This window comes from Trichomycterus rosablanca, chromosome 4, assembly GCF_030014385.1.
Source record: "Trichomycterus rosablanca isolate fTriRos1 chromosome 4, fTriRos1.hap1, whole genome shotgun sequence".
Lineage (NCBI taxonomy): Eukaryota > Metazoa > Chordata > Actinopteri > Siluriformes > Trichomycteridae > Trichomycterus > Trichomycterus rosablanca.
In genome coordinates this window covers 5,790,940-5,807,954 of record NC_085991.1, presented here as the reverse complement: position 1 = coordinate 5,807,954, position 17,015 = coordinate 5,790,940, and the positions used below count along the sequence as shown (strand labels likewise).

The following is a 17,015-nucleotide window of genomic DNA, read 5'->3' as shown; positions in this document are numbered from 1 at the left end:
ATACAGTATATAGTTTAGATTTGTATGTTAGTACAGTCTATAGTAATTCCCAGAGTAGCTTTGGGCTATCAACTGAAAGGTTGAGAGTTTGGCCCTTAACCCTGTCTGCTCCAGGGGTGTCGTAAGATGGCTGACCCTGCACTCTGACCCCAACTTCCAAACAAGCTGGGATATGTGAAGAAAGAATTTCGTTGTACTGTACACCTGTATATGTATATATGACAAATAAAGGTGTTCTTCTTCTTCTGGTATACTGGTACAACACTATGTTTTTTTTTATTTATTTAGATTTTAAATCAACAATATTACATAAACATAGATATAACATATAAGAACACATTATCAAAATTATGTCTTCTGACTAATTTTAACAATAGATAAGGTATGTTGAACAACAACAGAGAGATAAAAAGTATAAACATAAAAAAACAAAGCCAGAGTTATTACAATCATCTAAAATAAAACTTGTACCAATAGTATATCATATAAAATGAAAGTCAATAAAAGATAAATGAGTGAATAAATGAAAATCTCCTTAGAAAATGCTATTCTTCTATAAATTTAAAGTGTTTTAAAACAGTTACCAATTTACATAATTTTTTATTTAATGAGGGGCTTAAGGAATTAATTGTTTGTAAATATATTTTTAAATCTGAATTTATAAAAGAAATAAAAGATGGCCATTTTTTTAGTATTTTTAACTTTATTAAAAAAGTTAATTATTTAAATATTTAAGTATTTAACTAATATTAAGCTAATATTATTATTAGTTCCGGGAGTCTCCCGCATATACATAGCGGCTCCCTGATGCCCGCAAGTCAGATAAAATCTCCCGGAATCTAAAACAAGCAACCAAGAGCGCACACACACACACACGCATGCAGGCGACACAGACTTTATTCCCCGATCGCGTGTTAACTCCGTTATCTGATATACAGTCTAGTGCACTGTGTAGGGAACATAAATCAATTGTCTAATATACTGTCTAGTGCACTAAGTAGGGAACATAAATCCGTTATCTGATATACAATCTAGTGCACTATGTAGGGAACATAATTAGTTATGTAATACACTATCTAGTGCACTATGTAAGGAACACAAATCACCATCTAGTTATAATTTCTAGTGCACTATGTAGTGAACATAAATGCATTATCTAATACACTATCTAGTGCACTATGTAGTAAACATGAATGCGTTATTTAATACACTATCTAGTGCACTATGTAGTAAACATGAATGCGTTTTCTAATACATTATCTAGTGCACTATGTAGTAAACATTAATGCGTTATTTAATACACTATCTAGTGCACTATGTAGGGAACATATTTCCATGATCTGATATACAATCTAGTGCACTATGTAGGGAACATAAATCTATTATCTAGTACACTATCCAGTGCACTAAGTAGGGAACATAAATCTATTATCTGATATACAATTTAGTGCACTATGTAGGGAACATAAATTTATATCTAAAATACTATCTAGTGCACTATGTAGGGAATATAAACCAATTGTCTAATTCACTATCTAGTACACTATGTAGGGAACATACATTTATATCTAAAAATACTATCTAGTGCACTATGTAGGGAACCTAAATCCGTTAACTAATACGCTACCTAAAGCATCATGTAAGAAACATAAGTCTGTTATCTAGTACACTACCTAGTGCACTAAGTAAGAAACATAAATTCAATTTATGTATACAATTTAGTGCACTATGTATTGAACACAAATCCGTTACCTGATATACAATTTAGTGCACTATGTAGGGAACATAAATCCGTTATCTTATATACAATTTAGTGCACTATGTAGGGAACCTAAATCCGTTAACTAATACGCTATCTAAGTCATTATTTAAGAAGCATAAGTCTATTATCTAGCACACCAGCTAGTGCACTAAGTAAGGAACATAAATTATTTTCTAATATACAATCTAGTGCACTATGTAGGGAACATAAATCTATTATCTTTCACACTATCTAGTGCACTATGTAGGGAACATAAATCTATTATCTTTCACACTATCTAGTGCACTATGTAGTACACATTAATGTGTTTGTGACGCGAACAGTTAGCTTAGTAGCTCAATTAGCAGCTCCTAAAAGTTCTGTTATCACCCATATCCTTTGGTGTGTGCGAGAGGTTTTTTAACTTTGTTTGTTTGTTTTTTTGGGCTTGGGGGGTCGGGGTCGAGGTCGAGGTCCGGGTGCGGGAGTACCTCCCTGAAATAAGTTTTTGCAACTTGGGATGTCTTTATTATTAAGTTAAGCAACACTTAGTACGTACTGGTTCCGTATACAGCAGGTCGAACACAGCCACGTGACCAGGACGTGTTTCCGTTTTCCCAGTGTTGACTTCCGGGAACATGGCGGAGACCGGGGCGGCGGACGGCTGCTGCCAAACTGCAAGGAGACAGCGGGGTTGAAGTTTCTGGACCTTGGCGGACACGATTTTACGGTGTCATTTTCTCACAGTGCACATGTGTGCGGTGCTGCTTTAGTTAGAGCTGAAGTGAGTGTAGAAGCGCTGAGAGAGAGAGAGTGTGAGTGTGTGTGTGTGTGTGTGTGTTTATGCTACACCTGGGTGCTGCTGATGAGCCGGTAGCGGTAAACAGGCCGGCTGCGGTTCTGCAGCACTAACAGCGCTCCGTTCACCTGTCAGTCAGATCCAACTCCAGTCTAACACAGACAGACTTTCCTCCATTAATCCTGTATAACTGTCATTTTAACCCAGCCTCTCCACAGCGCTGATATCCACCCGAAACTGTGTGTACAGCTGCTCACTTCAGTTAGCCTGCTGCTACACAAGCTGCTATTTTTAGCTCCTTGGCTGCATGGGGATTCCGACTTAAAGGACTTCACTTCATTACAGTTTATGCAGGACGTGCCTTTTGCACCCCGAAGCCTGCTTGTGGTGTTTTACTCATGTCTTCACATGATACGGATGGTTTCAGGCTCAGTCTACACCCCTCTGTATAGCTTTAAACCAAACATGTAAGTAAAAGAACACAAATACAAACAGAATGTAAATATAATAAACCACATCACAGGGTCCATTCATGTGTTTCTTCTTAGCTCTTACACAAATGGGGCGACAGGATAGGTGGGTAGCACTGTTACCTCACAGCAAGAAGGTCCTGGGTTCGATCCCCAGGTGGGGCGGTCCGGGTCCTTTCTGTGTGGAGTTTGCATGTTCTCCCCGTGTCCGTGTGGGTTTCCTCCGGGAGCTCCGGTTTCCTCCCACAGTCCAAAGACATGCAAGCGAGGTGAATTGGAGACACTAAATCATCCAAGACTGTGTTTGATATAACCTTGAGAAGTGATGAACCTTGTGTAATGAGTAACTACCGTTCCTGTCATGGGTGTAACCAAGGTGTAAAACATGACGTTAAAATCCTAATAAACGAGCCGCTCAGGTGGCGCAGCGGTAAAAAGAAACGCGCTGCAACCAGGGCTGGATTCTGAGAACGTGGTATCGAATCCAGCCTTGCTTTACCGGTTCGAAGCTGAGTGGCTATATGAGCAACGATTGGCCGGTTGCTCATGTGGGGGGTGGGACAAAGAACCGGATGTGGGTCTCTCTCTGTCAGAATGCGATTGCGCTCTCTGCCGGCTGATTGGAGGCGCTTACACAGAGATGGGAGAGGGTGCCCTTAGGGTGTGTCTCTCCGCATGCAACGCTAGGTGGCGCCAAACTCGTCAATGTGTGGGTGGCAAAGATGCATCTGGCTGCTGCTCGTGTTTCGGAGGGGATACGGGTTAGCTTCAATCACCTCCATCGGGGCAGGGTTCGGCATAGACAGAGAGGAAGCACGATGCTAATTGAACAATTGGATGCGCTAAAAGGGGAGAAAAAGGGGTAAAAAAAAAAATAAAAAATAAACAAACAAACAAAAGCAAAAAGGTCCTAGGTTTGATCTCCAGGTGGAACAGTCTGGGTCTTTTCTCTGTGGAGTTTGCATGTTCTCCCAAAGTCACGCAGATACAGGGAGAGAGCACTGTGCTATCAACCGAGCCACCATGCCGCCCTGGCATTAGATGTTTTTAAGGCTGATCTAGGGCAGATGGAATGTCTTTATTTGTCATACATACATACATACATATACACATGTACAGTACAGTACACAGCTCAGTGGGTAGCACTGTCGCCTCACAGCAAGAAGGTCCTGGGTTTGATCTCCAGGTGGAGCGGTCCGGGTCCTTTCTGTGTGGAGTTTGCATGTTCTCCCCGTGTCTGCGTGGGTTTCCTCCGGGAGCTCCGGTTTCCTCCCACAGTCCAAAGCCGTGCAAGTGAGGTGAACTGGAGATACAAAATTCATGAATCATGATTGTAACCAAAGTGTGTAAAAAATAAAATGACGTTAAAATCCTAATCAATAAATAAATACTTACACAAATGCACATGAATTTCAGTAACATGTAAGTAATGTAAGTAACAGCCTGCTGAGAGCTGCTTGTGGTGGCTTCCTGTCGTAGCTGGTATTAGATGTCAAACAACCAATCAGTCATTGATTGTTTTACCACCACTGTATCCAGTGCGAGTCACTGGGTGAATGGCAGGAAACATCCCAGACAGGTCACCAGTCAATCACAGGGGAAACACACACACACACTTAGACTTACACTCATACCTATGGCAGTTTTGTATCTCCAGGTAGCCTGACTGCATGACTTTGGACTGTGGGTCAACACCCACGCAGACACAGGGAGAAAAGATAGTGCTACCAACCTAGCCACCATGCCGCCCTGTCATTAGATGTATTTGAAGATAATATAGGGCAGATTGAACGTCTTTATTTGTCATATATACATATACACATATACAGTACAATGAAATTCTTTATTTACATATTTATTTACGTCTTGGGAAGAATGCAGGGGCAGCCTGGAGCTGAAAGAGTTAAGGGCCTTGCGAACCCCCAACCTTTTAGCTGGTAACCCACAGCTCTACTCACTAGACTACCCCTGTCATACTTACAGTTGTTACTTACAGTATGACCATTCCAAACTTCTCACATACAGTCCTTGTCCTCATGACATTAGTGCCTTTTAGCATTACCACTACCTGCTGTGCCACTGTGCTGCCCAAATATAAATAAATAAACACATTGTGTAAAAATCATGACTATATTACACTTAAATAATAATACATAATAATACAACAGTTGGATGGTTTAGTGGTTATACTGTTATACTGGCTGATCTCGTTATTGCTGAGATCTGGGATTAAATGTCAGCGATGCTATTAGCCAGCTGGGGGTCTGCACAGACATGTGCCCTGTCCAGGGGATTCCTGACTTGCACCCAATAAAAGTGATATCCATTAGATAAATACAGCCTAGGAAACAGGGTAATTACTTTTAATTGTAGACATTTGTGTATGACTGTAATGCTGCAATAATGGCTCTTTCTGTTTACAGGTGTATAGTTTTAAACCTCAGTGTTGAACCACCTCATATACCATGCTGGCACTGCTCTCTCGCCTTGGACTTTTAACCTGCGGGAGATTTTCTTTGCCTGCCCAGCCTACCAGCCTACTGGCTCCAGGATCTCTTTCTAGCATGTACGCCACACGTCTTTACAGTGGTGGAGGAGGTAAGCCCGGTCGCCGCGTTGGCCTGATGGGCTCAGGGCAGGCCATGCTGGAGAACCACCACCACCACCCCCTTCCCCCGCACCATCCTCACATCCCGCCACCCCAGAGCTTTCCTCACACGCTCTACCAGAGCCGCATGGATGCTCACCGACCTTACTACCAGCCTCAACAGCACTACCATACACACCCGCCAGCCCCTCAGCTTCCCCCGCCTTATTACCAGCCCCATGCCCACATGCACCACAGCAAAAAGAAGACCTGGAACTTCATTCATGAAAAGATGAGCTATGACACCTTCTTCACCATGAAGCGACTCATCGACCGCTCACGCAGCGTGGACGAGGTGCTCCGCTGGGTCACTCAGAACCCAGGCAAGATCTCGCACAACCACTACCCCATTGCACTGCAGAAGATCGGCCAGCTCCTGGCACTCCAGCAGGCTGGAGGGGTTGGAAGTGGAGGAGGGAGCAGCGGGGTTACTGGAGAAGGTTCTCCCTCTGTTGGGGGCTTGAGAGACGGTACTACCAGACAGATTGTGGATCTACCAGACTTCCAGATGCTTTGCGAGGCCATCGTTAACGACTGCTCTAAGTTTGACAACTTCAGCATTGTGAACTGCCTTTATGCAGTGGCTGCTCTTGGTAAGACACAATGTGGAAGTCTTTGTGGGTTTTATTTTTATTTTTAGCTTAGTTTAAATGGGTTATTTTGATATACTATATGACCAAATGTATGTAGACATTATTTCTATCTAGTGGATTTATTGAGTTTAGCCACATTAGTTGTTAACAAGCCTTAAATCGAGCATACAGTAATGAATTCTTTACAGACAGATGTGAGCAGTAGGAAGGGACGTACTAATAAACATGAGATTATTAAACCTTTTAAGATCTGTTTTGCTAAATCTGCCTCAGTCGTTGGCGAGTGCTGCTGTAATGTCTAAGAGCAACAACAGCTCAGCTGTAAAGCTAACTACACAAACAAAAGCATGTGGTGTGCTCACTTGCTATGTTAACAATGCTAAGGAAATGTAGGATGATTCATGGATTGGGTTTCTAAAACCAAGCGTCCACACAATCCTAAAATCATTATGCACTATTCTAGGCATCGGGTAAAGTGGGGCAAAGCACACTGTCATACTGTTATTGGACTCAGCACTGATGATGGCTGGCTAGCAGGCATTATTGACCCTGGAGAGAAAGTCACACATTACAATGGCATAGAATTAGTGCAAATATCAAAACAAGCACAGATTAATGCATTATAGAAAATGTTGCTGCCTATTGGACTATTCTGGGTTTGCCGGATGCCAGAAAAAGTTTAGAGTTGTCTTCCATAGTGCTTACTAAAAAGTCTGTGGGTGTTTTGATGGAATCTTGCCAATTACCCATTACAATTAAACACATACTAACTGAGTGCCCTAAGTATTAAAGGGAAAGACAAAAATTATCCATAGCTGGAACAATGAAAGACATTTTTAACCTTGGAAAAACTTTTGAACTTCATTACAATTACTAAATTAGGAATATACATATAATATCATAGACTACGTAACGGATACAAAGCACTCACATAAACCTTTCCTGACGTGAATATAACTCACAAGAGTAAAAACGGGATAGATAGATAGATAGATAGATAGATAGATAGATAGATAGATAGATAGATAGATAGATAGATAGATAGATAGATAGATAGATAGATAGATAGATAGATAGATAGATAGATAGATCTAAACTCTGTCCAGCATCTTTAAGATCAATTTAAAATGCTGGACGTATATAGACCAGCCAACTTCTCTAATGGTCTTATGGCTCAATAGAAGTGAGGTCGGCACAGTGGCTCGGTGGGTAGCACTGTCGCAGCACAGCAAGAAGGTCCTTGGTTCGATTCCTAGGTGGAGTTCTCACCGTGTCTGTGTGGGTTTTCCTCCGGGAGCTCTGGACGTGCAAGTGAGATGAATTGGAGATACAAAATTGTCCATGACTGTTTGACATGGAACTTGAACTGATGAATCTTGTGTAACCAGTAACTACCTGTCCTGTCATGAATTTAGCCAAAGTCTGTAAATCATGACGTTAAAATCCTAATAAATAAATAAATAACATTAGAAGTGAATGAACCAACATGTAGTGAAAAATCTTCACCAAGAGTAACTCTGTTCCTGCATCAAAGAGGGAATCAGTTCCATATAAGCGCCCTCATTCTCTTGATGTGATTTTTATAGTCGAGTTTATGTTCTACATATAAAGCTGCATCCTGTCTGACCGTAGCCTTGTGTCCCTCTAGGGCTGCCCAGCGACTCTCGGATTGTGCAGGTGCTGGAGGAGGAGTCGCAGGGACGTCTGTCCCAGTTCAACCAGAAGGACATCTCCATGGTGTTCAGCAGCTGCATGAAGCTGCACCCGTCCAGCCAGCATCCGCTCATCGAGTCTTGCCTTTCAGGCCTGGAGAAGAACATCGAGCGCGAGCGGCACCCGCAGACGCTCTTCCTGCTGCTCTCGTACTACCGCACCAAGTGGCGCACGCTGCAGGCTGCCGACGGCGCCTCTGCCGAACAGCTGATGGTCAACCGAAAGATCCTGCGCCTGGTAAAGCACACGCTGGCCAGCGTCAGCTGTGTGAGAGACCACGAGATGACCCTGCTGGATGAAATGCTGGCGGCCTGTGCCCGCGAGGCCAGCAACAAGAGTCTTGAGCTTATCTTCAGCTCACATCTCTTCTATCAGAACAGGCAGGAGAAGTTTATAAGCAGCCTGGCAGGTGTGTTGTGTTTGTTTTGTGCTGTTTAAATTGTGCGCATGTCAAATGCAGCTTATTATTGGGAGGGAATTGTTTGCAGGTTTTGTTTATACTCATTTTTTATTTAGTTAGAGCTTTAACAATCACCTGGGAATCGAACCCAGGACCTCCTTGCTGTGAGGCGACAGTGCTACCCAGTTAGCCACCGTGCCGCCCATGGCGCAGCGGTAAAATACACAATTCCACTACCACTAACAAACCAAAATCTGAATCTTAGCAGTGCTATCGACCGGTCAGGTGTCTTCACAGACATAATTGGCTATGTTTGAGGGTTGGGGATGGCCAGACAGCCTAAATATTAAAAGATGCGCTTCTCAGGTCGCTCTTAAGGAGGGTTGTGTCATGAGGGCAGAGTGAAGGGATTGCCATTCCACAGTTTTACCACCAGATGTCACCAGAGTAATAAAGTAACGTGTGGCATATTTCAGTACAATTAATTTAAATATTAATATTACTTTAACACCCCCCCCCCCCCCCCCCCTTCATTTTTCTCCTTTATTGTGTAAAAAATCTGCAATTATTAAAAAACAAATGCTTTAAAATAATTTGCTTTTTGGTGAATCTGTGTGTAATACACTTGTGACTGTTATTTTATTACATATATGTATGTGTGTGTAAATTATTTATAATTGTTTTATATTTTCTTATAATCTATTAGAAGAGCTACCTAAAAAGGTCGACAGCATCACCCCCTACACCATGGCCCTTATTGCCAAGTATATCGCCCGTCATCGTCTCAGAGAGACTCAACTACTCGACACCATCGCTGAATTCTTGGTTAAGAAGGGCGAGTACTTAGACAGCAAGGTGTGGACCATTCACATTTTATAGCTTATATTAATCTAAATACAATATTTATCAGGCATTTATCAGGCATTTGTTACGTCATGTTTAATTACAGATATGTTTAAATAATCCTGAATAACTTTTTTTCCCCCAGGTGATCCAGAAGCTTGTTTTTCCTTTCAGTCGCATGAGTTATCGACCGGCAAATGAGGCACAGTTTTTCTCCAAGCTGGAAATGGTGCTGGAGATGAAGGCTCTCAGCTCACCTCTGGCTACGGTCAACATCCTCATGTCTCTCTTCCAGCTGGGCCATTTCCCTGTCCTGGTTCTTCACCGCGTCTTCTCTCCCTCCTTCATCAGCAACGTCACCAGTGAGTCTGTTGCCTTTCAAAACACTGCACTTTCAAGCGAAGTATTAGTGTTTGTTTGTTTATAGGATTTTAACATCATGTTTTACACATTTGGTTACATTCATGACAGGAACGGTAGTTACTCATTACACAAGGTCCATCATTTCACAAGGTTATATCAAACACAGTCTTGGACAATTTAGTGTCTCCGATTTACCTCACTTGCACGTCTTTGGACTGTGGGAGGAAACCGGAGCACCCGGAGGAAAACCCACGCGGACACGGGGAGAACATGCAAACTCCACACAGAAAGGACCCGGACCACCTCACCTGGGGATCGAACCCAGGACCTTCTTGCTGTGAGACAACAGTGCTACCCACTTAGCCACCGTGCCGCCCTAGTATTAGTATAATAGATAGACAGACAGAACATTTAAATTTTTTGCATTGAGCAGACGCTTTTGTCCAATGCAACTAACATTATACAGTCTAAGCAATTCAGGGTTAAAGGCCTTGCCCAAGGGCTCAACAGTGGCAACCTGGCAGTGGTGGGGTTTGAACCGGCAACCTTCTGCTTACTAGTCCAGTACCTTAACCACTTGGCTACAACTGCCACAAATAGACAGACAGACAGACGGATAGATAGACAGACAGACAGATGGACAGACAGACAGACAGACAGACAGACAGATACTTACCTGGCACGGGCGAGACTATGATCAAGAAGGTGGTTCACCCAGGCTGATGCTCAGCCATTGCACTCCGGTTGTGTTGACCCCTTTGAATTTCCCAAATGTGGGAATCTCGACTGCATCATTTCTGATATTAATAGTCTTAACTTACTTTTAAAGCCAGCCTGTTTAACTAACATAACTTTTTAATCACTAATTCTCTTACTGATTGTATTTTCTGCTGTGTGCTGTGCAGACAGTCCGTACGCTCTGATTGTACGCCGGTATTTGTCCCTGCTGGACGCTGCGGTGGAGCTCGAGCACAGAGACTACACAGGGCCTCGACTGCAGGATTCACACAAAGTGCTCATGTTCGACCATGCACTCACTGCTGACGAAGTGAACCGTAAATACAGGTCAGTGCCAGATTTTACCACAGCAAATGCATCTGTGGGCTGGTTTATCTCCAGTGAGTTCAGTTCATCAAACAAAACATGATTATACAGGAAAGGGAATGTGAACACTCTCATATATTTACTCACTTGCTTACAATAGCCAATTGGGCGGCACGGCGGCACTGTCGCCTTACAGCAAGAAGGTCCTGGTTTAGATCCCCAGGTGATGCGGGCCAGGTCCTTTCTGTGTGGAGTTTGCATGTTCTCCCCGTGTCTGCGTGGGTTTCCTCCGGGTGCTCTGGTTTCCTCCCACAGTACAAAGACATGCAAGTGAGGTAAATTGGAGATACAAAATTGTCAGTGACTGTGTTTGATATTAAACTTGTGAACTGATGAATCTTGTGTAATGAGTAACTACCTGTTCTGTCATGAATGTAACCAAAATGTGTAAAACATGACATAAAAATTCTAATAAACAAACAAACAATAGCCAATTCACTATCTTTATGTTAGTGAGAGGTAGGTACCAAACCTGGGTACAAAATTATTCACAGCCAGGATTTAACCCTGGTCATCAGAAACCATATTTTTTGTGGCTCTCATTAAACTAGCTGTGCCACGTAGCTCTAAAAGGGATTATGATGGAAACATAGACAGAGACTGCTTGAAAGTTCTGCTTGTACCTTGCTGCTCACTTTTTGTGGCCCCATTTGTGGTTTTGTATTTTGTGTCGCAGTTACAAAGGTCTGGTTGCCGAGGCCCTTCGGCAGTTGGTTGGAGAACACGGTTACAAACAGGATGAAGTTTTACCTCCTGGATATTACACAGGTAAAGAGAAAGTGTTTCTCTGTGTTAGAGATTCGGTTAACAAACATTTGTGTTTTTTTTGTATTCATCACACTAATATATAATAGTGTCTATAATATATAGTCATAATAATAAACAAGGACATTCTGTATGAAGAAAAATATGGTTTCTGCACAACTTTGAGAAGAAAGTTAAGACCGTTATGAGATTTTAACGCATGAACAGCCCCTTTCAGGTCATAGCAGAGCCTTTTCACGAAGCTAAAGAATGAAGTGGTTTAATTTAACGGTGAATGAAATGATATTAAAGAACTCGAAAGCCAAGACAAGTGATTCCATGATGAAGTAAGTTTTCTACTCTCAATGCCGCCATGCTAGATTTAAGGTTGAGTGAAACAGTGAGAATCAGTTTCTCTCTGCCATGTCTGGGCTTCATTTCTGTCTGTCATATTAACAATTTGCGTCACAGGTGAAGCTTGGTGGGTAGCACTGTCGCCTCACAGCAAGAAGGTCCTGGGTTCGATCCCCAGGTGGGGTGGTCCAGGTCCTTTCTGTGTGGAGTTTGCATGTTCTCCCCGTGTCTGCGTGGGTTTACTCCAGGTGCTCCTGTTTCCTCCCACAGTCCAAAGACATGCAAGTGAGGTGAATTAGAGATACAAAATTGTCCAAGATTGTGTTCGCTATAACAGTGTGAACTGATTAACCTTGTGTAATGAGTAACTACCGTTTCTGTCATGAATGTAACCAAAAGTGTAAAACATGACGTTAAAACCCTAATAAACAAACAATATAGGTGAAGCTTTGGAAAAGTCAGTGTCAAACTGGTGAGAGTGTAATCAGATTGAACTTGGTGCTTAGCGATGAGCAGTAAAAACCGAGCATCAAAGAGGTAAATGTGCTCAGTGCGTGGTGCTCAATTTAGGAAACAATGGAAACAATGGCACCGCCACCACAAACGCTATTTTGTGGTGTACAATGTGACTGCAGTGTAACCTTGGCAAAACTGATCTCACCGATCTATTTGAAAATCAGCCCACAGCTTATGGGTAATTAACACAGAAATCCAGTTTCACTTTTTGCACTTTCCATTCTTCCCCAGACTTTCTGCTGTGGATAGACCACGTAGGCCGCGTTCTCCCAATCAGAGCCGGCTCAGCCGCGGTCTCGTTAACAACAGACTCTCCATCGTGCACACTCGTGAATCCTAAATTAGCGGAAGGTTCCAGCTCTGTCACGGCTCTGACCTCTGACTTTCAGAAGTTCTCGCCCTTCTCTCAACCCCTGGAGGAGGGGGTGGACAAGCAGCCTGAAGTGGATTCCACCTTCATGCCACAACACTTGCAGAGAGCGGGCACCAACGGTGCGGTGCCACTGGACTACAGTCCCTACTATCCGAGCTCGGACTACTACGCCAGCCTGGCCAAGGAGCACTCGCTGGAGAGCCAGGACAGCTCCACACTGAGCAGCCCATCAGAGTGTCTGGCTCAGGCTGGGTCGGCTGTTCATGGAGCGACCGCACCCCAGGACTCACTTTTCCAGTTTTCTATTGGCAAGATTTTGGAGGACGAGGCAGGTGCCTCCATCCCAGTGGGGACAAATTTGAGACCAGATGGCGATATAGCACCGTTTTATGAAGGGGTGACTTATGAAGCAGGAGAAAGCGATGCAGTGACTGCTGCGCCAATCCAGCTTCACTCAGCAAAACCCCCCGAGATGCAGAGGAACACAGAGAACATCAAAAGGTCAGTCAAACAGAAGTGTCTTTAAACACGGAGGCAGAAGACGATGTAGCTGGTGATTTGGCATGACAGAACAAATGTTCTGACTCAGAATTGTGTGGCGAGTGTTTTACTAGTGTGTTTTTATTTTATCTGCAGGGTGATCATGTCAGTGAACGATAAGTGGCACTACTGCCACAACTCTGATGTTCTGGTGGGCTCCCGGGCTATGAGAGACCGCCACTTGCAGCTGCTAGGCTACGTTATTCTGCAGGTAAGCCATTTGCTAAGTTTTTATCATTATCATTTTGCCTTTATCAACCAATTTAGTCATTTCCAATTCCCGATCATGAATCTACGATCTGATCCTGGAGAGCTGGATCACCACACACCCCCTACGACAATCTGTGTCCAATCTGTGGTGACTCTGCTTCAGTCACTTTTTACTTAATAATAAATGTCATTTTGTGCTTGGGTGGCACAGCAATCTAATGTTTAACATGTTTTCCTTAGCATTATGGGTAATTGTATGTAGACTGATGGGTAAAAATACACTAATTTGTTTTGTTTCTATTTCATTTTCATCAACTGCTTTATCTTGGTCAGGGTTGTGTCGTGTCGAGTCTTGTTCCTTCGGGAAACACTGGGTACATGGCAGGAATATTCCGGACAGGGCGCCAATCCATCGCAGGGTGTTTTGGCCACGCCAGTTTCAAGTGTGTTGATTTGCACAATGACGCAGAATAGCTAAGCGAAGTATTGGAAAAAATGGGAGTTAATTGTGTTTTGTTTGGTGTCCACAGCCGTTTTGATGGCATACAACAGTCCATCTGCGATTATGTAAAATGTTTATGAATTTTTCATTTAATTCATTTATTCTTGCAGATGCATTTATCCAAAGCGACTTACAGTATACAGTCTAAGCAATTAAGGGTTTAATGGCCATACTCAAGGGAATCTGCACTGGCAGGGTTTGAACCAGCAACCCTATGCTTACTAGTCCAGTACTTTAACCACTAGGCTACAACTAATGGCAATATTAGAAAATGTAAATTCTAGTTTGAACTACGTATGGTTTATCTGCTAGCTACTAGACTGCAAGCAGTGCATAAATTACGTTTAGTGCACTAATTTTATGTGAGTTTGGAAAAACAGATTGCAATATCATTTGTTTCCCATGTCTGATTATGCTTAGTCTGGCATAGATTTCAGCCATGTTTTTTCCCTTGTCTCATACATACTGGCACATCAAGAAATAATAATTTTATAAGGCAGCTGAAACTGTACAATAAAAATATTCATGTAAAATATGCTGCCCCTCGTTTGGGTGCCAAATTGTGGTGGAAAAACCCATCATGTAATACCTCAAAGACTGGATTGTGAGTAGAAAAGAGTTTTAATCTTGTCTGCAGAGAAGGATCACACCCACAGAGTCTTACACTGTGTTAGAGACTCTGTGAATGCGATCCCACAGAAAATAATAAGCACCCTTACATACTCCCATCAGTGACTTCTTAGGACAGTGGAAGATTCCACAGTTAACAGAGATTTCTTAGCCAGACGGAGGAACTGGTCTAAACCAGCTAGAACTGGGTTTTGGACCATGTACCCATCCAGTAACATTCTATTGTAGCAGTATTCTTGGAATATTGGAATAAGACTACTGGCAATCATGCCCTAAACATATCTACATGTTCTAAGTAGTAATTGATTACATATTGATACTTCTATTGTAAATGATCATTTTCCTCTCACACCGCTAATATTACCATTTCTCTTCATCAGTTGCCGTACCTGGAATTGGAAAAGCTGAACGGGATAGAGGAAGTGAAGCAGTATCTGCACAAGAAGCTTCTGGAGGTTCCTTTATGACAGTGGAAAATCAGAGCAGTCTAAGTGGGCACGACTGCGAGCATGTGCAACCTACACGTTCATCAGGCTTTATCGTTTTGCAGAATGGAAGACCCATGATTGTGTGTGTTTGAGTGTGTATGAGAAAGTGTGTATGAAGAAACAGTCCTATGTTTTAGGGCAGGTTGTGGTGACACTGACCCACAAGTCAGTGGGTGGGTGTCTCGGTTCTTAGCTAAAAAAAAAAGCACCTCTGGACAAAATGTAAAATTGATTGGAATACTGATATCACTGAATTATCACACAGCCAGAACCTGCTGTACCTTTCTGCTGCTGAGGTAATAACCAGGTAGTTGCTGTTAAAGGTTAAAGGTAAAAAATTCACCTTATTAAAGTCCTAATATAACTGCTTAAAACTAGTGTCATAGTGCTGTTGTGAATTGGCCTTACAAGCCAACAACAATTTTTACACATGCTTATTGATCATGTCATTGATTATCAAAACAAAGTCAAAAAAAAATTTTGACTCAACAATCATTTCAACCAGTATGAAGGCAAAGCAGTTAGAAAACTATTATAAACCGTATCACCTTATTTCTGCAGGTGCTTGCAATCCATTTTGGGCCAGAGGCGTAGCTGAATTCCAAAAACCTACGTAATCCGTCTTTAATCAGATTTTGTTTTGTATTTTGTCCAGATTTGGTGTCTCAAAGTTTTCAGTTCTTGATTTGCTAACAGGACATACGTAATACTATGTTACGCATTTAAAATACTGTCACGCTCACTAAGATCCTTGTGTTTTTATCTCCGTTGTTGGTAATCTGTCTCTCTTTAGTTTTTGAAACCAGTTAGGGGGCAGGTACAGGATGGACACTTGGAATCTGCTTTGTTGTGGTTGTTTAGGATGAAAGGTGGCTTTTATGGTAAACATTTTTGTTAGTCTCTCTTAAAGTACAGATGTGAGAACAGTTTTGTTGAGAGTAGAACCATTGAAGAACCATTTGATTCCTAAATAACCAGTCCAGTTGATTCTTTTTATGCCACAAAAGCCCTTAACAATGAACAATAAATACATTTAAACATTTATGATGGAAAAGATGATTTAGTTTATTGTAGCACATCAGTAAAGGTTCTTGGAGGAACCAAAATAAGAACTGTACAGGATTACAATACAGTGATTATATATCATTGGGCTGACCTGAATAAATTCACTAATAAAGAGTCTGTCAGAATGACAATGAATGTACAGAGGAGACGAATCCTTAAAGAAGAGCGATATATATTTTATTTTCTCAGAGTTTGTTGGTCTATTTTATCACTTAAAGGAACGCAAAGCGATGCACTGTGTACTAAAAAATAGTACTTAGAATGATGGATGAATAATCCATTCCCTTATGTTGTCATATTGCTGTTTAACACTTATGCATAACTTATGCAGTGTCCCTTATTTCAAAACTGTAATTGAAAGATGAGCATGACTTACTGGGTGGAACTTTTTCTAAGAGACGGACAGTTTAGGTAAAATACTACAGGTCTTATCAGCAAAAGGTTTTTGTTTTATAATAGTTTAGTGCACATTTTGGAGAAATGTTTTAATGGTATTACTACATAGATAGTTTTCTGTGATCTGGTTCTCATCATGGCACTTTGACTGTGTGCGTTTGCTTCGCTGTTGTATGGGAGAATAAATTATTTATTATGGCAGGTGTTGCTCCGAATGACGGTGTGTCTGTGTTGGGTCGTAAGCGGGGAAATCTGGGAATATGTTTATACATAAAAATGTATATCAGATTATTATTAAAAATTAAAAACAATGTGACTGTGTTTATTTTTTCCAGTTTACTATGTTTTGACTGCTGTTCTTTGTGTTTTACTGTGAAGTAAGATGGTGACTGTGTACCACTTTTGAATATTTTTCTCTGTTAATGGCACTGCAAAACTTTCAATATTAACTGATTTAAAGTACACATGCTTTTAGCCATAAAGTGCACAGCCATCGAGAATAAGGAGAATACAAAATTCATCTC

The 17,015-nt window shown here is 41.9% G+C and overlaps 1 protein-coding gene and 1 non-coding gene across 2 annotated transcripts; both read left to right on the top strand.

Moving 5' to 3' along the window:
- The first annotated feature begins 2,949 nt into the window (after positions 1 to 2,949).
- On the top strand, positions 2,950 to 16,807 carry fastk (Fas-activated serine/threonine kinase). The gene is made up of 10 exons (XM_062993878.1): positions 2,950 to 3,007; positions 5,434 to 6,250; positions 7,899 to 8,372; positions 9,070 to 9,218; positions 9,352 to 9,568; positions 10,475 to 10,634; positions 11,350 to 11,441; positions 12,519 to 13,161; positions 13,297 to 13,411; positions 14,923 to 16,807. Exons 2-10 carry the CDS (start codon positions 5,476 to 5,478, stop codon positions 15,007 to 15,009), a joined length of 2,712 nt encoding a protein of 903 aa, XP_062849948.1. The 5' UTR covers positions 2,950 to 3,007; positions 5,434 to 5,475; the 3' UTR covers positions 15,010 to 16,807.
- On the top strand, positions 10,238 to 10,395 carry LOC134313223 (U1 spliceosomal RNA). The gene has a single exon (XR_010012114.1). It is a non-coding gene; the product is annotated as a U1 spliceosomal RNA (small nuclear RNA).
- Positions 16,808 to 17,015: the final 208 nt, after the last annotated feature.

Excerpts from the sequence above, each read along its gene's own strand:
- fastk (XM_062993878.1), top strand. The coding sequence starts at position 5,476 with ATGCTGGCACTGCTCTCTCGCCTTGGACTTTTAACCTGCGGGAGATTT. Across the intron at positions 10,635-11,349 it reads GAAGTGAACCGTAAATACAG|TTACAAAGGTCTGGTTGCCG; the intron begins GTCAGTGCCAGA and ends TTTGTGTCGCAG. Across the intron at positions 13,412-14,922 it reads TAGGCTACGTTATTCTGCAG|TTGCCGTACCTGGAATTGGA; the intron begins GTAAGCCATTTG and ends TCTCTTCATCAG.